Source organism: Bubalus bubalis, chromosome 2 (assembly GCF_019923935.1).
Source record: "Bubalus bubalis isolate 160015118507 breed Murrah chromosome 2, NDDB_SH_1, whole genome shotgun sequence".
Classification (NCBI taxonomy): domain Eukaryota; kingdom Metazoa; phylum Chordata; class Mammalia; order Artiodactyla; family Bovidae; genus Bubalus; species Bubalus bubalis.
The window spans coordinates 81217781-81239399 of record NC_059158.1 but is presented as its reverse complement, the minus strand read 5'-3'; the positions used below and the strand labels follow the sequence as shown (position 1 = coordinate 81239399).

At 37.6% G+C, this 21619-nt stretch overlaps 1 protein-coding gene across 1 annotated transcript in view; it reads left to right on the top strand.

Annotated features, from left to right (window-relative positions):
• The window catches only part of LOC123464681, a 573326-nt gene extending 560825 nt beyond the window's left edge, over positions 1-12501 (top strand). Inside the window, exons 3-4 of the mRNA XM_045162086.1 lie at positions 5401-5554; positions 12398-12501. Coding sequence (XP_045018021.1) covers positions 5401-5554; positions 12398-12501 — 258 coding nt within the window. The remainder of the gene's footprint in view (positions 1-5400; positions 5555-12397) is intronic.
• Positions 12502-21619: the final 9118 nt, after the last annotated feature.

Genomic DNA, 21619 nt, shown 5'->3' with positions numbered 1-21619 from the left:
TACCAGGGATGTTGAAACTTAACTTTGTGATTCTCAAGCTTCCAAGCCCTCTCATTAACCAGAGAAAGCATAGCCTCTGAGTTCCTTTTCCTCCTTTTTAACAATATTCTCCTCTACTCTACTTTAGTTTCCATATTCATGGTCACAACTAGATCCTAGAAACTGTATCCATTTTACTTCATAAATCACTGAAGCAAAAGCTCATTCACCTTCCTTTCCAATTTGCTTCACCAAATAGTCACAGTACATGTGTTCTTTAAATTCACCAGGATTCTAGTCTGTTGATCTTTTTTTGTCTTCCGATCCACCCTCTCTTTACTTTCTTCCCTTTCAATTCATCTTACCTCCCATGGTTTCATTTCAATCACTTTCTTATTTCTCTTGATGGGAACCTAAACACCCTTAAACCTCTCCCCTCTCACACCTTAGCCTACCCTACAAATACACATTTTATTTTTATTTTTTCCTCACATAACCTCTACCAGGTTGAAGTCAGCAACTATCCACTTTCTCATGGCCTAAAGTAGAACTATGGAGAATTTTCAGACAAAGTCACTCAACAGCATCTAACAATATCCCTGTAAACTCGATATTGTCAACCTCAAATGGGCACCCAGGGCTGCATTAGGCCTGGCCATCTGTCTGCTCATCTCACTTCTCTGTATCCCACAGCAATGAAATTAAACTTCTTTCATTGTCTTCTCGATGCTCTTCCCACTTACATCAGACCTCACATTCTAACAGTGAAAACAGACAATCTCAGATTGGGATGTTCTTATCTTCGAGCTACCAAGCCTACAAATTATCTATATCTGTTTTAAATTCACCTTCCTTCCCCTCAGTGACAACCAGAATGCGTATGTTCTCTTATCTTTGGGTTATATTTGATCCCATGTTTTAGGTCCCATTCTCTTTCCCCTCTCAGAAATTTTACATCATTGATTTTCCTTGTCTCTGCAGCATAGCCAACCATCTTCTCCATCTCACTTAATCCATTCAACTGACTTTTCAACACATGCACATCTCTTTCTTTACCACAAAAATAAAACATGTCTCTCAAGTTACTGCTCTATTTCTTCCCTTCACTTTAACACTAAACTATATAAGAAATAATCTTCACCCACTATCTCTCAGTCAGTTCTTCACCCATTTCAATCTGCCTCCCAGCTTTTTACTTTCAGCAAAACAATTTTGCTCAACAGTTTACATCCATGTTGCTACACTCAAAGTATGTATTTAAGTTTCTACCTAATTTTACTCCCAATAAGAATGCAATATTGTTAAAGATACTCTTCCCTTCTAATTTTCTTCTAACATTCTTCTTGCCTGCTATTACTTCTCTGCCCTAATATTAAATGTCAGCATTTTTCAAGGCTCAATTCTGGATGTTTTCCTCATCACACTTGAAGAAAGTTCATGCACAACCACTGTTTCAATTACCACCGTAAGACAGATGACTCACAGATTACTTGTTCATTAAGACCTCTCCACTAAGCTCCAGGGCTACAAATGCAATCCTTTTGGATATCTTGGTACCCAACTCATGGTCTATTTTTTTCTGACAAACCAGTCTTCTTCTGGTGCTTTCACATTATTTAATCATACCACAACTCATTTAGTTATGTACACCAGAAAGAAGAAAAATGAAATTCTCTCTCCCTCAAACCTCAAACAATCCATTATTTAGCCTTGTCAATTTTACATCCTAAATAGCGTTCAACTTAGTTCACTGCTCTTTATTTCCATCATCACCCTTTGTCATCACTTGCCTGGAGCACTACCATAGTCTCATAATTTATCTTCTCATATAAATATTGATCTTCTTCTGGCCCAGCCTATCCTGAAGCAGCAGCTCTCAATCAGGGATGTCTTTGCTCCCCGTGGGAAATTTGGCAATGTCTGAACATACCTCTGATGGTCACAGCCAGGCACCATGCTACTGGCATCTAGTGGGTAAAATGGAAGAAGACTTGCTAAGCATCCCACAATGCACAGAATAGGCTCCTCACAATAGAGAGTTACCTGGTTCAAAATGCCAGTAATGCCAATGGAATAGTGAATAGTGAAGTTGCTCAGTCATGTCCGACTCTGTGCGACCCCATGGACTGTAGCCTACCAGGCTTCTCTGTCCATGGAATTCTCCAGGCAAGAATACTGGAGTGGGTTACCATGTCCTTCTCCAGAGGATCTTCCCGACCCAGGGATCAAACCTGGGTCTCCCGCATTGGGGGTAGATGCTTTAACCTCTGAGCCAATGCCAATGGAAGGCCACACTAACTATTATGACCTTAGCTGAGTTACTGAAGAAGTTTAAGCAATGTATGTATGTGTGTGTGTTTGCGTATGTGTGTGTGTACATATGCACACATGACAGAATCAGGGCTACAATGTGAAAAGCTAGAGTAGGTTTTGTCAAAGTAGGATGTTTATCCCTGAAATATCAGCCAAAGTTCTTTTGGGGTAAGGGTGGAGGTGAACACTGTGATTTTCCTCACACTAGGAGGATTCTTCTATTTCAGACACTCAGGGTGTATGTATCTCTTCTTCCTTACCTGTATACAGTTGCATATTTGTGTTGATTTATGTGCTTTACCACACTTTGTTTCCTTCACTAGACTAGAAGCTACACAAAATGAATCACATTTGTAAATTTTGTTTTATTTTATTTCAAATGAAATTGCACTGCAAATAGTTGATCGTTGGATATTAGATGTTCGGTGACTAAATCTTTTCCTCTAATATATGAGAAAACTTAGTCCCAGATATATTAAGTGACCTGAACAAGATCACACAGCTAATAAGCAGTGAAGAGAAGGCTTGAATCTCACTTTCTCATAATCAAAGGCTGTGGGTATTTTCCCCCTCTAAACTGGTGTTCTGTGCATTTATTTAAGCCTGTGGATTTTTACTCAGTAAATCTTTTGTTGGAACACAGTGCATAAAACAGATTAAAAGAGATTACAGCAGATCATTGATTAGAGACAACTCAATTCAACCTTATCTAAGAAGTCCTTTTCTATACAGGCCCCTTCTTACCATTTGACAGGGTGCTAAGGAAGTTGCCACACACTGACATGAATCTGATGATGGAGGCTTGGAAATGCATCTACTTGTCCATATTTGAATTGTCTGTGGGGCCCTTTACTGCCTCAGTATATGATAGTTGTGAATTCAGAGTTGAAAATACCAATGTAGTATACATCAGAGTTATCACTGGCTGAAATTTGCTTAAGCAATTTGACCAAATCACATTTTGTGTTTTTATATATGAAACAGAGAGATGATAATTTCATATCACCTATTAGGAAACATGAGAGACAGGGGTTCAATCCCTGGGTTGTGAAGATCTCCTGGAGAAGGAAATGGCAGCCCACTCCAGTATTCTTGCCTGGAGAATCCCATGGACAGAGGAGCCTGATGGGCTGCAGTCCATGGGGTCACAAAGAGTTGGACACGACTGAACGATTGAGCACACGTGCACAAAAGGTTTGCGGACCATTTTCAGCATTCTGGCCATTATCAAAACAACAATTTTCTGAACAAGAATCATGACTTTTAAGGCATTTTTATTTTTTCTTTGCTTATCTTAGTTCGTTTTTGCCAATGCAAGGAGCTGGATTAAATTGCTGAAACAAGAGCAAACAAAGGTGCTGCATCCATTTCACAGCAGTCACTTCATGTGGCAGTAGGAGAAGACACCAGACTGAACTGAGGAGAGCATTCTGTGCTTCTCTACTAGCTAAGGCAACCAAGCCACCTGCCATGGCTTATCCGACATAAAGCAAACTACAGTTATGAGCATTTGGGTTTTTGCTATTAGTTGGAAACAGAAATGTTAAAGGCAATGCCTTTTTAAAAAATGGAAGCTTCTTCACCATTGTTTGATGCCTGTAAATGTTTTTAGTTCCAATTAAACATTCACAGTAAGGAAGACAGTATATATCATATATTGGAAGGAGGGGTACTGAAAGATGAGATGGTTAATCACATACCACTATTTTCTAATTATATATATGTAGTGTATATATGGGAGAAGGCAATGGCACCCCACTCCAGTACTGTTGCCTGGAAAATGCCATGGACGGAAGAGCCTGGTAGGCTGCAGTCCATGAGGTCGCTAAGAGTCAGACACGACTGAACGACTTCACTTTCACTTTCCACTTTCATGCATTGGAGAAGGAAATGGCAACCCACTCCAGTGTCCTTGCCTGGAGAATCCCATGGATAGAGAAGCCTGGTAGGCTGCAGTTCACAGGGTCACACAGAGTCGGACACGACTGAAGCGACTTAGCAGCAGCAGCAGTGTATATATATAAATGTTATAAATGTAGTATATGTATGTATATATACTGTGTGTGTGAAAATTAGAAAACATAAACATGCTAAGAAGTTAGGAGGTTATTTTTCTGAAAGCCTTGCCTGTCTAACCACATCATAGACACAGAAAATGTACCTACTCTAAGAAATGTTTTAGAGTTTTTATCTGTCTCTCAAACTTGACTCATTCATGCCAGTGTATTTAAAATGTAACAAAAGTAAAGAGCAATTCATCAGTTCTTTATCTGAACAGTCATGGTTTAGAAAATACAACTTCATGTACAAAAATATAAAAGTTGTGAGTAGCTATTAAAGTTTTTTCAACATATTACTTGACTTAAAAAAATACACTTTGCTTCTCAAGCTGTCTTGGCTCATTTACATTTCACAATTTGTTATTCAAAATAATTAGTCTGATTGATGGGGTTTGCTTGGTTGGATTGTGTTAATCTATAAAACAAGGAACAGTAGACTCCCTGTATTTGAAATATCCTTTACACATTTTTCCTTTGGGAAATTTTTATCTCTCCAATTTTGAATTACTGTCTCAAAGAAGTAATTTCATAATCTCTATGAATGGCCAGACTGTACTTACTGTATGGAGTTGAATAGGTTTGTAATTTGGGAACTCTATAATTACTAAGATTATCACCATAGGATGAGCGTGATATTAAAGAAAAACTCATTTCCTTCTGTCTTAAGCATATGACTTTGATATATATAGCTATTTTTTAAAATCCCTTAAGGACATTTCTCAGGCCTTAGGAAGTTGCATCTATTAACATGTATTAGGTTATATTTTGACTCTTATTTCTACTTTCTGTCTTTTATGAGAGCAAAACAAGCCACATGAAAGAAAAGCTGATTTGGGAAGTGGAACTATTCCCAGAGAAGTAAACTAAGCTTCAGATATGTGTTTACAGTGCTTGGCTAAGTTATCAACATTTTACCCGAAGCATATTGGAAAGCATCACTCATAGAAACCTCCTCCCTCACTCGCTCCCACTTTTTAAACCCCCTAAAAACCACATCTGTTTCCAACTGATAGCTTTTAACACATATCCCTTTAATGTCTTCTAACAGGAAGTGGAAATTGAGAGAAATTTGTGTTCACCAACATCTAAGAGTCACCCTGAGAGCCAGTCCGACGATTCTGTGAAAGATTCAGGCAAGAAAGACAAGGAAACACCTTATGACAAGATCTCATCTGAAAGTGGTCACAGTCACATCTTTGAAGGTTAGCATAATTTTTTTATATTTCTTGGGATTATACATTGTATAGCATGAGTGGTTAATAAGTAAAATCTTTAAAAGTTTTGTTTAAAAATTGGGAAGGAACAGCTCAAGAAACACAATTCAGGGGAGAAATGGCATATTTAAATACTTCTCTCTATATATCATATTCTGGAGAAGGCAATGGCAACCCACTCCAGTACTCTTGCCTGGAAAATCCCATGAACGGAGGAGCCTGGTGGGCTGCAGTCCATGGGGTCGCTAAGAGTCAGACACGACTGAGCAACTTCACTTTCACTTTTCACTTTCATGCATTGGGAGAAGGAAATGGCAACCCACTCCAGTGTTCTTGCCTGGAGAATCCCAGGGACGGGGGAGCCTGGTGGGCTGCCATCTGTGGGGTCGCACAGAGTCGGGCACGACTGAAGTGACTTAGCAGCAGCAGCAGCATATATCATATTTGCTTTGATTTTTAAAAATAAAATATCTTTTAATTGATTATGAGCCAGTACAATACGTGTTTTCAGTATTAGGCTTTTGGAGCCATGCATTTGATCGTCACTTGACTTTTCCTATTGCAAAGGAAAAAACATATTTGCCTCCCTGTCTGTGGGAAATAAAAGAATAAAATATAAGTAATTGTCAATGGCAAAAAAAAATGTAAAGCCTTCAACATCTCTTTTTCAGAAAATTAAACTAAATGTGCTTAATGAATTCAGAATAAAAAGTGACATGAGAGTGTCATAATTTAAAGGAAAACCTCATAAATTTGATCAGTGTTGTGCAAATGTCATTAAAAAGTTAATAGCTCATATGTTAGAAATTACAGTATCAGTATAATTTCAACTATGACAGAATTTCAAAATATAAATAATTTATTGTAAAATATGGATATAATTTATCATTTCTGATTAGTCATATTCTGGGTTTTTCTATTTTAGCCAAGTAATGCATATTATAGTATTTGTGATGTTTGTTAATAATCACAATTAGTACAACTTTTAGGACACTTTTGATATATATATTTATATATAGCCAAACATCAAGATGCCAGTCGAAAGTAATGTGGAATATTTTTTGGAATATGATAGACAAGTCACAATTTGGGAAAGCAAATGATGCTCTACTTTAAAACTTTGCTGTTCAAAGTATCTTCTGTGAATCAGACCAGGAGCATCCCTTGGAGGCATATTACAAATGCAGAACCTTGGGCTCCTCATCAGTCTTACTGAATGAGAATCTGTATGTTAACAAGATCCTCAAATGATTCGTGTGCACATTAAAGTTTGATAAGCTATAGTCTATGACAGTACAAACTGAACCTCAGAATAATTTACATATGATTTAGCCCATTCTGTTTCCAATTGATTTAAGTATGTAATTTGGAGTGGGAGATGATGTGGGAAGAATAAAAGAGAGCTTTCTTTCTTTTTTTGGCGGGGTAGAGGGGAGTAGAGGTGGGTAGTTTTCTAATGAGGGCCAGGCATGGATTTCAAAATACCTTCAAATTAGGATCTCAATCTCTATTTTTCATTTTCAATTCATTTTGGTATGCCCAATAGATATCCTAATATGATTAGTATTAGTCTTGAAGAATTTACTCCATATATTTCTGGCCTTGTGATTAAACTTTGTGTGCACTTGGCTGAATGCTAAGAATTAGATTAGCAGAGGCCAAAAAAAAGAGGGAAGCTTTAGTGAATGATTTATGTTCTGATGATGCTGGCCTGTGGAGATCTTAGCACAGAGAGGCTGGCAACCTAACAGCTCCTCCCATCTCACCTTACTTCTTCTCTCTTCTGTTTTCTTTCATTTCCATGCACAGCTTTTCTAAAGCCTCTTAACTTTACAAGCTTAGAAAAGGTAGTCTGAAGGGTATTATTTATTATCAAGGTATGACTTAAATTTTAGAGTGACCACAGATTTAAATTTCTAGGTATATTGAAAATCTCAAACAACTAAACTAAAACAACAACAACAAAAAAAAAGCCAGAGTGGAGAAATTGCACTAAAGATGAACATAGCAACTAGCTGAATTTTTATTTTATATGTACCTTGCACAACATCCTAATCCTGCTGCATCACTACTTTTTAAGAGAAATTTCTTTCATTATAGGATCCTTTTAATTCTTCCATGGTACCTCAAATTTTTCTCTCTGATGGAATAGTCATAAGCCCTTTTAATACTTATAGTTAACTTATAATCTTGACAAAGCCAACAGAATCAAAGGGTATATTCATATTGTTGTTCTGCTGCACAGAGATAGAATTTATTCCAAGAAGGTAAACACAAGTGTCTGAATAATTGTAATAACTGAAAGATATCAGAGTTTATACAATTATATGAGTGACTGTAATGGCCTCACATATTAGTTAAACCTCTTAAGTAGCCTCAAGCATTTCATACTTGAAGGTAGCATTTACTTATAGCTCTTCTATAGACAGTAGCATTTTAAAAATAAACTAACAATAAATTATTAACATGTAGTTACCTAATGGCCTGCATTGTTAGAATTTAGTAAAATCGATATAAATTGATAGTCCCATCTCGGGACTCAGGGACAGAGATGCTGAATGGATTAGCCCTGTCCCTTATCCTCAACTGCAGGTCACAGGGAGCAGCACAGAAGGGCACTGGGGTTTCCCCAGACTCCTCTCCATGTCTGATGATCCGTCCCGGGTTGTGTTTAATTGCCCTCACCACCCCTTCTTAGGTTGCTGAGATTCCTCACAAATGTATTAGAGTCAAATAACATATAGTGCTGTGTGTACATGTTAGTGCATATGTTCATATTTTCTGTGGAATGTACTCTAGTAGTTAGCTGTTCCAATGCTTCTAGGAAGACTTGGCTCATTTGAAATTAAATGTCAAGCATGACAAATCCATAATTTGACAAATTTGGGTGATATGATAGGTGTGAGAAAAGACAAATTCATATAAATGGCTTTTGACTGAAGTGTTGTGGTGCTATTAAAAATCTGATTTTATGGAATTTCCTTCAGAAATTTAAAAACCACTAAGTTGGAAAGTAAATAATAAGGGTCCTAGATACTGATTTACATGGTTTGATCTACTTCAGTTTGATCCACATGTACATAGTATACAATATCTACTTTTTCTGCTGAAAATTTCTGGACCAAGAGATGCTTCAAATATCACAGGTGATTGGGTAATGTTCATAAATTTTAAATTAATTGGGATTTTTTTTATATGAAAGCTTCCTACTTTTCACTTTTATTCTATAAACCATCATTTTAATATTGATTTTTTTAATCATCAACATGTAAAATGCTAACAGATAAAATATACATTCAAAGTTACTCTTTCAAGGCTTTTGTGATAAACTTTAAGATATTACCTGGTATATTTCTCATTTTATTATGCCTAATTAAAGCTAAATTTATTTTTATTCTCATAATGGTCATTTGTCTTCCCTCATAGAGTTCTGGGTTCTGTTTGTTCAAATCTTCCACTACTCTATAAGTGGTGGGATCTTTTCAGTTATTAATGTTTCTACAATATTGATATATGTGCACTGCATATACTTGTGTGTGATTATTATTTACATGTCTCATTTGTTCTTTAAAATTAGATGTTTTAATGTTTTTTAATTAATTTAATTGTAGGCTAATTACTTTACAATATTGTGGTAGTTTTTGCCATATATTGACATGAATCAGCAACAGGTATACATGTGTCCCCCTTTCTGAACCCCTCTCCCGCATCCCTCCCATCCCATCCCTCTGGGTTGTCCTGTACTGGCTTTGAGTGCCCTGTTTCATGCATCAAACTTGGACTGGCGATCTATTTCACATATGGTGATATACATGTTTCAATGCTATTCTCTCAAATTATCCCACCCTCGCCTTCTCCCACAGAGTCCAAAACTCTGTTCTTTATATCTGTGTCTCTTTTGCTGTTTTACAGATAGGGTCATTGCTGCCATCTTTCTAAATTCTGTATATATGTGTTAATATACTGTATTGGTGTTTTTCTTTCTGACTTACTTTACTCTGTATAATAGGCTGTAGTTTCATCCACTTCATTAGAACTGATTCAAATGTGTTCTTTTTTATAGCTGAGTAATATTCTATTGTGTATATGAAATACAACTTTCTTATCCACTCATCTGCCGATGGACATCTAGGTTGCTTCCATGTCCTAACTATTGTAAACAGTGCTGCAATGAACATTTGGGTACACATGTCTCTTATAAAAGTGTTCCACATGCGTATGCTTCAATGTGGTAACACCAGTAGCAAATAACCACTAATGACAATTAAGTACTTCAAAAGTACCTGCTGAGATGGAGCAATTTGTGAATTTCACTGAATTTTAATCAATTTAAATGCAAATAGTTACCATTTGGGACATTATAGTTTTAGTAGATGTCATTTCTTCAAGAAACTCATCATCCACCTTTCTCATAGGAAGGGATCCAGATGATAGTTAATTTTAACTTAGCCTTTCTCTGCAAATTTACCCTTCTAAAAATATAGGTGGGTAAGTATAAAGAAAGTCTATGTCAGCAAAATACACAAGTAAGTAGCAATAATCCACATAATAAAAAAATTGTCTACGAGGTTTAGTAACTGTCTCTTCTGTGCAGTATTTCCTAGTGACAAAATTCAGAGAAACATAGTTTCACCTGTGTCCCCTTCTCAACGCACTATAAAACAATGGTACTATTATAGGAACAGACATTTCTACTGTGAGGCTATGCGATTTTCCTATAATACCTTTTCTAGAGCTTAATTGTCTTAGGAATATGAATCCTCTCAGGTCAGGAAGCAAACCATCCTCTAAATACCTAAGGTCAACAAAGTTAAATGAAATACAGTAACAGGATGCCTTAAAATTAACAGAACCATTCCTTCAATAAAAAAGGGCTTCATTTGGAAGCTCATAAATAAATTAGACATTTAGTCACAGAGCAGTTCCAGCGACAGCCATCAGCACCATTTGTTCTGCTCTGACTGATGTGTTCTCTCTAATGAAACTCAAAATACAGGCTTTTAAACCTAGTCTCTGGGCACACCATGGTGAACCCAAGACTCTCAACACCGGCTTCTACTCCCAGACCTGCTTCCTTACCTGCTGTACCTTCTTTCATGCCCCCAGGTAATCTCCTATAAAATAGCCATGTTATTTTAATTCATACAGGAGACATGTCATCAGTAAAAATATTGTCAGTGAATCACCATTTAAAATAATCTCACAGTGACGTCCTTCACAAAAGTGAAGACTCCTTTTGTCATATCAAAAGGATTTGCTATGTTTGATCTCTTTACTCAGTTTGAGGTTGCTCTTTTTCTTTCTTAAAGTGGGTTTCACCTGCAGTTTTTCAATGACTCCCATATGTTCCTTTTAGTCCCTTTTATAGTCAGTGAGTCAAAACAAAGTCCAGAGTTAAATCATGGACTCTGCTGGAAGGGGCAGCTGGGGGTTTGCTATTCTGAGGAAACTGTAGTGAAGGATCTATTCATGAGGTCTTTCACATGGTAGCTATAAATCAGCACCTTGGAATGCTGGAAAATTTCCATTGGTTAATAATCAAAATCCCAGGAAATCATTTTGAGCTGGGACATAGTCATACTTAATTTTAAAACATGATGCCATCAAAGAAAGAGAACAACAAATATAAATATCCCACTTGAGAACCATTCATTCATCTTGTATATTAGAATAACTAAATATTATTTTTTAAGTATTCTGATTATAGAATCAGAAATGTATATTTATTCCTGGAGAATATTTTTGATGCACTGTTTTAATTTGTCCATTCATTCATTCATCAAATTTTTTTGATTATTTATTTGAGCCAGGTACTAGTCTACATGCTTGGGAACATCCATGAATAAAATAGACTAAGATGAGGGGAAAGAAAAAAAAATCTGCCTTTGTGCAGCTTGTATTCTAACAGGGAGAAACATACAATGCACAATAAAAATAGTTAAGTAAATTATATATCAGAAGGCAATAAGTACTATAGAAGATATAGATCAGGATAAATTGGATAGGGTACTGTGAAGGTTTGCAGTTTTAATTAGGATAGTCAGGATGAGCCACAACAAAAAGATGACATTTAAGCAAAGACTCAAATAAAAGATTTTTTCTCTTTCTTCATCCCTAGGAGTATACAAAGTTATAGTTTTTAATGCATTAAAAACAGATATATTCAGGAAGCTTTGAAGCAGAATCCTCCTTGAGAGATGACAGGCCCCATGATCTGAGTAGACTATATTGTTGGTATTTATGCAATTTACTTGATGCAAAGGTACCATGGCAGTAAAACTGTTATGGGGTTTCACAGATGGACTTAGTGGTAAAGAATCCACCTGCCAATGCAGGAGATGCAAAAGACATGGGTTTGATCCCTGGGTCAGGAAGATCCGTGGAGAAGGGAATGGCAACCTACTCCAGTATTCTTGCCTGGAAAATTCTATGGACAGAGGAGCCTGGCAGGCTACAGTCCATGGGACCACAGAGTCGGACGTTACTGAACAACTAAGCACACACATACCCTTATACCTTACCAATGTCACTATTCAAAGTGTGTGACTGTTCCTCCCTTTGTTCCTCAGTACACATCTTATACATTTGGCATATCTATTGCTCACTTTTGGTCTCCAGAAGACAGGCTAAGATAAGTGGCAAATGATTCAGGCAGAATCACAGGACTAGCTAAAGACTTGGAGCTCACAAATGGGACCTAAACCAAGAAGTGGTTATTCTAGGGAAAGGGACATGAGAATTGTGTTACCTAATAGGTTTGAAATTAGAATGTCAGTACAAAGGTGAAACACAAGAACCCCACATCTTAACCTGAGTTCATGTTCTCTCCAGATTGGCACGGCTCATATGGCTGTCAGTGTTTCAAAATAAAGACAACGTTAGAGGTTCACGAATGTGGTAGGTCCACACTGGACAAGTTTGATGACAGGTGTTGAAGATGCAATCATAGCTGGGTTTAAGCGCAAAGCTAGTCACAAAGGATTAATGCATGACTAAGAAAACACATTACTTTGAGGCAGTGATTTTTGAGGGAAAAGAAAGAGAGAATGAAGAAAGGAGAGAGAGAGAGAAAGTGTCGAAACGGAAGTAGGAATAGAGGGGGAAAGGCAGGAAAAGGCATCAGGGGAAAACAGTCCTAAAACAGTTTTTGAGAAATATCTAGAATCCAGTTACTAAATAACTGGTGTCAGAGACAAACACAGAGGGAGAGCAATAGCAGCATCCATAAATTCAGCAAATGTTTACTGAACATGTACTATGGACCTGCTTCTGTATTTGGTATTGGGGAGTAGGGCATATGAAGGCATATTCTGTCCCTGAGTCACTTTTAAGAAAGGAAGCACATCCACAAACAAAAATTGTCTTTTAAGGATGAATAGTTGTTTAGTAGAAGGACATAGAGAAAGTCATGTGTCCCTGGACCCAAGATGCTTTGTAGAAGTGCTGATTTTCTTCTTTTTCTTTTTTAAGTCTTTTTGTGGAGGGGAATGGTGCTGATTGTGAAATAGGATTGGGATTTGTAAAGAAGATGTTTTTTCAAAGATGTTTGAAAGGGAGGAATATGAGAAAGGGGGAAAATTCCAGGTAGATCAATTGAAAGTAAGGAATTTGGGGGAAATAGGAAAGCTACCATATATTTTATACTTAGTAGTTCATGTCAATGAGTGTCTTTATACCCAGTAAGGTGGTGCCAGAGTAGGATCTCAATTCCAAAATGAAACAATTTAGGTTGAGGTTAATATGACTCAGTTGCCAGGTTAAGAAAGCTGGTTTCAATGAAAAAGGAAGGCAATTTTTATGAATTCAGGGTTGATTAAAATGTTGATTGAGATGTTTTAACAAAATTTATAAAAGTGAAGGAGTGGAGTATTTATCTATTTTTTACCACAATAAAAAACTAACATTCTAGGGATAATCCTAAGCTCTAGACATCCTAGATATGAGAAGTGGGGAAAAAAAGCTGCCAAGTACATTAGCTAATTAGCAGTTCTTTAAAAATTCAGTTTTCAAAGTATATATGTTTTTTTATATATTTGTATTTTCAGATTTTGAGCCAAATATTTTTATTACAAATGTGTATTTTTTCCAGACAATCTAATATAAGAAATATCTCATTTATTTGAAATCAAAATTAATTAGAAGCATTTTTTAAAGATAATATCTTATTATTTCTGCTTAATGCAGCTTCACATGCTCCTTAAAATATTTAGTGTCCATGATGAATTAGAAGAATAAAAACTTATCAATAAGGAATATGAAAGCAAGTAATAATAGCACATGAATATGAAGTTATATTTACAAAGTTACATGTTTCTATATTTGGCTTTTTCTGCACATCTATAAATATGAGGATTGAGCTAAAATAATGTTCTATGAATAAATTTTGCATGTCATAGTTATGATTCTTTATTTACAACTTCCAAAGTGATGAAACACTATATGGGGCCTCAATTAGAAGAGTACACAAAGTCCCAGCCAGAGGGTCTCAGGAATTCTTGAAGAATAACACATAACTTTGTATTGCCTAATAGAAAAGACCAGTTGTTCAATTTTTTGAAGATCATCTATTTAAAAAAAATAATAATCAGTTCTTGCCAAACACAATAGGAAGCATCCTGTTTAATGGTTTACTAGGTTTAATATTTCAGCACGTAACATTCTAGGTAGTTCCAGATTTATTCAGTTCAGTTCAGTTCAGTTGCTCAGTCATGTCCAACTCTTTGCCACCCCATGAATCGCAGCACGCCAGGCTTCCCTGTCCGTCACCAACTCCCGGAGTCCACCCAGACCCACGTCCATCAAGTTAGTGATGCCGTCCAGCCATCTCATCCTCTGTCGTCCCCTTCTCCTCCTGCCAGATTTATTAGGGGATGCGTAATCACTCTCTAGTGACTTGTTAAGACCATTAGCTTTCAAAAACATCAGGGAAGAATTTTATACACCACCTCCAAACCTATTTTATATCATCATGTAACAATATTTTTGACTCATTGCTTAAGTATCTTCAATCTCTATCCCTAGTGATGATGAAGTGCTCTGTGGGAAGATGATGTCAGAGCATGGAGCCCATTACTTTTAGTTATATTATGGATAGGAAACTATTAAGGAATTTTAATATCAATTTTTAACGGATCCAGGTTAGTAAACAGTTGGTGGGACAAAATATAAATCCTCTCTGGCGGAATGTACTTAGTTGACTAAGGCCTCAATAAAGTCCAGGATTAGAGTTCCAATGAACATGAGCTCACAATCAAAAATCACAGTACAGGCAAGAAGCAACACTATGTAAGAGGCAACATGTGTAACAAAACAGAACTATACCTACACAGACATCAGATGTGAATTAGAGGTTTTAGAAAGGGAGCTTTATATAAAATTATATTAATATATGTTTATGACTTGAGAGGGGAAAATAAACAGAAAATGTATGAGACCCAATATCATAAAAATATTTAAGCTTCTGTTGACTGAAAAAATTGCACAGCCTAAAAGGTGAGAATTATGTTTTAGTTGGGGCATTACTGAAGATTAATCTAGAATACACAATACTAAGCCCAGAATATAGTCTCTTAGATATCTCTGGGAGTCTGTTCTAAAAAGGTAAGGGAAGAGCCAGGACATTGGAATTTTTGCAAAACAAACAAACAAAAAAAAGAGTTGAACATGAAAAGATTACTGCTAATTAAAGTAAAAGCAAACATCCTAAGTTAATGAATTTAGCACTTTTCTCTGTATGAGAAGATGCCGAGTCTGGGTTTTTTTTGGGGGGGGGGATCATGTTGCTGGGCCTGTGGGATCTTAGTTCCCTAATCAAGAATCAAACCTGTACCCCTGCTTTGGAAGTGCAGAGTCTTAACCACTGGACCATTAAGGAAGTCTCCTCTTTTTTTAAATCTGGGCTTAATGAAATTATTCCTTTGATATGCTTCTTAACTAAGTAGGGCCAGTGTCCTGTTTTTCTCCATCCTGAACCCCCCTAGGGTGTACCGTCATCGAGGATGTCCTCAGTGGCTGATAGCTTGATAGCCCCATTGTCCTTTGGTTACTGATATGGCATTTTTTGTCTATGGTTCTGAAAACAATATATTAACTAAATAAGAGAATAGAAAAATAACAAATATTATAGGACATATAACCAACAAAACATTAATATCCAGGATATATGGGAAGCATCTATCAAAGAGACAACCAAATTTAAAACTGGGAAAAGTATCAGTTTCCATTTCAGTTCAGTCACTCAGTCGTGTCTGACTCTTTGCAACCCCATGGACTGCAGCACACCAGGCATCCCTGTCCATCACCAACTCCCAGAGTTTACCCAAACTCAGTCCATTGAGTTGGTGATGCCATCCAACCATCTCATTCTCTTCTCGTCCCCTTGTCGTCCCCTTCTCCTCCCACCTTCAATCTTTCCCAGCCTCAGGGTCTTTTCAAATGAGTCAGCTCTTTGCATCAGATGGCCAAAGTTTTGGAGTTTCAGCTTCAACATCAGTCCTTCCAATGAACACCCAGGACTCATCTCCTTTAGGATGGACTGGTTGGATCTCCGTGCAATCCAAGGGACTATCAAGGCTCTTCTACAACACCACAGTTCAAAAGTATCAATTCTTTGGCGCTCAGCTTTCTTTATACTCCAACTCTCACATCCATACTTGACTACTGGAAAAACCATAGCCTCGACTAGATGGATCTTTGTTGGCAAAGTGATGTCTCTGCTTTTTAATATGCTATCTAGTTTGGTCATAACTTTCCTTCCAAGGAGTAAGTGTAGGAACCAAAATAAAGCTATAATTTATAATAATCATTTGAAAATGTGAACAGCACTATTAATTATTGATAAAATTGACATAATAATTAGGCATAATATTTTCCATCAGACCATCAGAATGTAAAAACTTTCTGCAACAAACTTCCATTTGTGAAAAAGTGAAAGTTAGTCACACAGTTGTGTCCAACTAATTGCAATTCCATGGACTGCAGCCTGTCCCGCTCCTCTGTCCATGGAATTTTCCAGGCAAGAGTACTGGAGTGGGTTGCTGCTTTCTTCTCCAAGGGATCTTCCCCAACAGGGATCGAATCCAGGTCTTCTGCATTGTAGGCAGTTTCTTTATCAGCTGAGCCACAAGGGAAGCCCCTCCATTTATAGGATGTATTAGGTAATGAAAGTGTGTTAGCTACTCAGTCATGTCCAGCTCTTTGTGACCATGGACCGTAGCCAGGCTCCTCTATTCATGAAATTCTCCAGGCAAGAATACTGGAGTGGGTTGCCATTTCCTTCTCCAGGGGATCTTCCTGACCCAGGAAATGAACCTGGGTCTCCTGCTTTGCAGGCAGATCCTTTACTGTCTGAGCCACCAGGGAAGCTATATAAAGAAATAGGCCCTCTCATATGTTGTGGTGGTGAAAAAAAAAAGTATGATCTCTTGGAGAGACAATTTAACAGTGTTAATCAAATTTAAGATTTCAATCTATAAATGCTTACCAACTTTTATCTATTTTCGTAAAAGAAACACTAGAAGTAAGTACAATCATCAGTGATGGAGGATATATATTGAAGATTTGAGTTTACTAGAGAAAAATTTTGATTAAGATACTAAAATCTTTATAAAATTGTTGTTGAATTTTTTTAATGTTGTTAAAATATTGTTAAAATCTTTATAGTATTGTATCATAAGCTTCTCATAACAAAATTCAGGCTTAAGCCAAAGAAAGTGGGGAAAACCACTGGGCCAGCCAGATAAGACTTAAATAAAATCCCCTATGTGAAGAGGAACTAAAAAGCCTCTTGATGAGAGTGAAAGAGGAGAGTGAAAACGTTGGCTTAAAGCTCAACATTCAGAAAATGAAGATCATGGCATCTGGTCCCATCACTTCATGGGAAATAAATGGGGAAACAGTGGAAACAGTATCAGACTTTATTTTTGGGGGCTCCAAAATCACTGCAGATGGTGATTGCAGCCATGAAATTAAAAGGTGCTCACTCCTTGGAAGGAAAGTTATGACCAACCTAGATAGCATATTCAAAAGCAGAGACATTACTTTGCCAACAAAGGTCCGTCTAGTCAAGGCTATGGTTTTTCCAGTGGTCATGTATGGATGCGAGAGTTGGACTGTGAAGAAAGCTGAGCACTGAAGAATTGATGCTTTTGAACTGTGGTATTGGAGAAGACTCTTGAAAGTCCCTTGGGCTGCAAGGAGATCCAACCAGTGCATTCTAAAGGAGATCAGCCCTGGGTGTTCTTTGGAAGGAATGATGCTAAAGCTGAAACTCCAATACTTTGGCCACCTCATGTGAAGAGTTGACTCATTGGAAAAGACTTTGATGCTGGGAGAGATTGGGGGCAGGAGGAAAAGGGGATGACAGAGGATGAGATGGCTGGATGGCATCACCGACTCAATGGACATGAGTTTGAGTGAACTCCGGGACTTGGTGATGGACAGGGATGCCTGGTGTGCTGCGATTCATGGGGTCACAAAGAGTCAGACACAACTGAGTGACTGATCTGATCTGATGAATATACAGTGGAGGTGATGAATAGATTCAAGGGATTCGATCTAGTACACAGAGTGCCTGAAGAACTATGGACAGATGTCCATAATATTGTACTGCTGCTGCTAAGTCGCGTCAGTCATGTCCAACTCTGCGACCCCATAGACAGCAGCCCACCAGGCTCTGCCATCCCTGAGATTCTCCAGGCAAGAACACTGGAGTGGGTTACCATTTCTTTTTCCAAATAATATTGTACAGGAGGCAGCAAACAAAACCATCCCAAAGGAAATGAAAAGCAAGAAGGTAAAGGGGTTGTCTGAGGAGGCTTTACAAATAGCTGAAGTGAAGTGAAAGGCAAGGGAGAAAGGAAAAGATACACCCAAATAAATGCAGAATTACAGAGAATACCAAGGAGAGACAAGAAGGCCTTCTTTAATGAACAATGCAAAATTTAAAAAAAGAGGAAAACAACAGAAGGGGAAAGACTAGAGATCTCTTCCAGAAAATTGGAAATATCAAAGATGGAACATTCGAAATACCAAAGATGGGCACAATAAAGGACAGAAATGGTAAAGACCTAATAGAAACAGAAGAGGTCAAGAAGAGATGGAAAGAAGACACAGAAAAACTGTACAAAAAAGGATCTTAATGACCTGGATAACCACAATGGTGTGGTCACTTACCCAGAACCAGGCCTTCTGGAGTGTGAAGTCTACTAGGTCTTAGGAAGCACTGCTGTCCGTAAAGCTAGTGGAGGTGATGGAATTCCAGCAGAGCTATTTAAAATCCTGAAAGGTGACACTATCAAAGTGTTGCACTCAATATGTCAGCAAATGTGGAAAACTCAGCAGTGGCCACAGGACTGAAAAAGGTCAATCCTCATCCCAATTCCCAAGAAGAGCAGTACTAAAGAATGTTCAAACCACCGAACAATTGCACTCATCTCCCATGCTAGTAAGGTCCTGCATGCTAGGCTTCAGCATGATGTGAACCAAGAATATGCAGATGTCCATGCTGGGTTTAGAAAAGGCAGAGGAACCATAGATCAAACCGGAAAAACATCTACCTCTGTTTCATTGACTATGCTAAAGCCTTTGACTGTATAGATCATAACAAGCTTTGGAAAACTCTTAAAGAGACAGGAATACCAGACCATCTTAACTGTCTCCTGAGAAACCTGTATACTGGTCAAGAAGCAACAGTTAGAACCTTGTATGGAATAACTGACTGGTTCAGGATTGAGAAAGGAGAATGACAAGGCTGTTTATTGTCATCCTGTTTATTTAACTCATATGTACATCATGAGAAATGCTGGGCTGGATGAGTTATAAGCTGAAATCAAGATTGCCAGGAGAAATATCAAGAACCTCAGACGATACCATTCTAAGGGCAGAAAGAGAAGAGGAACTAAAGAACCTCTTAATAAGGGTAAAGGAGGAGAGTGAAAAGGTCAGCTTTAAACTAAGTATTAAAAAAAACTATGATCATGATATCTGGTCCCATCACTTCATGACAAAGAGAAGGGGAAAAGGTGAAAGCAGTGACAGATTTCCTTTTCTTGGGCTCTAAAATCACTGGATGTTGACTGCATTCATGAAATTAGAAAACAATTACTTCTTGGCAGGAAAGCTATGACAAACCTATATAGTATGTTAAAAAGCAAAGACATAAGCTTGTGGACAAAGTTCTGTATAATCAAGACTATGGTCTTTCCAGTAGTCATGTACAGTTGTGAGAACTGGACCATAAAGAAGGCAGAGCACCAAAGAATTGATGCTTTCAAACTGTGGTGCCCGAGAAAACTCTTGAGAGCCCCTTGGACTGCAAGGAGATCAAACCAGTCCATCCTAAAGGAGATCAGTGCTGAGTGTTCCCTGGAAGGACTGATGCTGAAGCTCCAATACTTTGGCCACCTCATGCAAAGTCAGCTCATTGGAAAAGATACAGACTGGGCAAGACTGAGGGCAGGGGGAGAGAGGGGTGACAGAGGATGAGATGGTTGGAAGACATCACTGATGTGATGGACATGAACTTGGGTAAACTCCGGAAGATGGTGGGGGACAGGGAGGCCTGGGTACTGCAGTTCATGGGGTCACAGAGTCAACACAACAGGATGACTGAACAACAATAACACTTGTTGATCCCAAGGATACACATCACATTGTTATGTATATCCCTTGAGGAGGAACCAGAACCCTGCTGCATCACTGCACTGTTTCTTGACAGTCTTTCCTTTCTTTCTGCATTCCCTCAGCCTTCTAATTAGTAACTGTTTGAATCTGCCCTTTAGAACTCTGGGAATGTCTGGAAGGTTGAAATCTTTTCCTACAAACAAGAAACAGTGGACACAGAAATCTTTTGTATCTGGGAGGGCCCCATAGGGTCCTGCTTGGTTTCAGTACTGTGAGTGGCATGTCTATATGCTTAAGAGTTGTAAAAAGCTGAGGGGCGATGGCAGCAGGCCCACCCCCCACCGGCAGCCGCAAAAAGAATTGTAAAAAGCTGTAAAGAGTTAGGTTTAAGTTTTATAATAGCAATATAAATGAAAGACTATTATATTAAAATATGGCCATTTAGACAGTGGAACTGGCCTTTTTGTTGTTATTTGATTCCACATTTTGTAAAAGACTATTGTTATTTCAATTTCTACTTTGGTGGAAGTTTTTTAGAGATTTGCAAGTTTAACAAATATTAGTGAATAAAGTATTTTAGAAGAGGTTAATGGAAAATCCTGTAACTTTAAATAAAATCTTTTTTTAGGACACAACTCAATCTATGACATTGTGTGAAGTATAAGGTCTAGATGCTTTTACAGGTTTAAAGAAGAATGAATTCAGTGTTCGTCATTTATCACCAAGCAATCTGGATTGGGTCCCAGTGGCTATGGGATGTTGTTTGCATTTCAACCTGCTCTTAGTAAACAACTCAGTTATCTTAAGTGATATTGGAAATTGTTAATGGCATAGAGAAGGTTCTCATTAAATATAAACTAATAGGCTAAATTTCTATTGAGACTAGGCCATAACATAGGATAAGAAGTGATAGGAAATGGATTCTGGGGCAGAAAAAAGGTTAACAAAAGAAGACAGATCATGAATAAAACCGATGGTCTAGGACGCACAGGCATCTACATTTTGAGGAAGGATGTTAATACCAATTATGTGTCAGACGCAGGCACTGACAATGCCAGGATGCAAAAACATCCTGCCTCAACTCTGGTCTTAAAATTTGAGTTTCTCAAATCACCCTGCTAGCATGATTATTGAAATGCAGATTTCTAAAATAAATAAATAAATAAAATGCAGATTTCTCAGTGCAACCTACAGCTTACAGTAGAATGTAGCTTACCTCTTTGATTTAGACTCTGAATATCCATGCATTTTAATAAACTTCCCAAGTGATTTCTTTGCACTCTGATCTAGTTTGGTAAACAATATTATCTTGGATTTTTGTTTGCTAAGGGAAATAGCACTGAGTTCTAGCAGCTCATCAGTACTAAGACTGATCCTGTATTTGGAGAGAGGCAGGAGTTGGGCTGGAGTGGGATCAAACTTTGAGTTTTG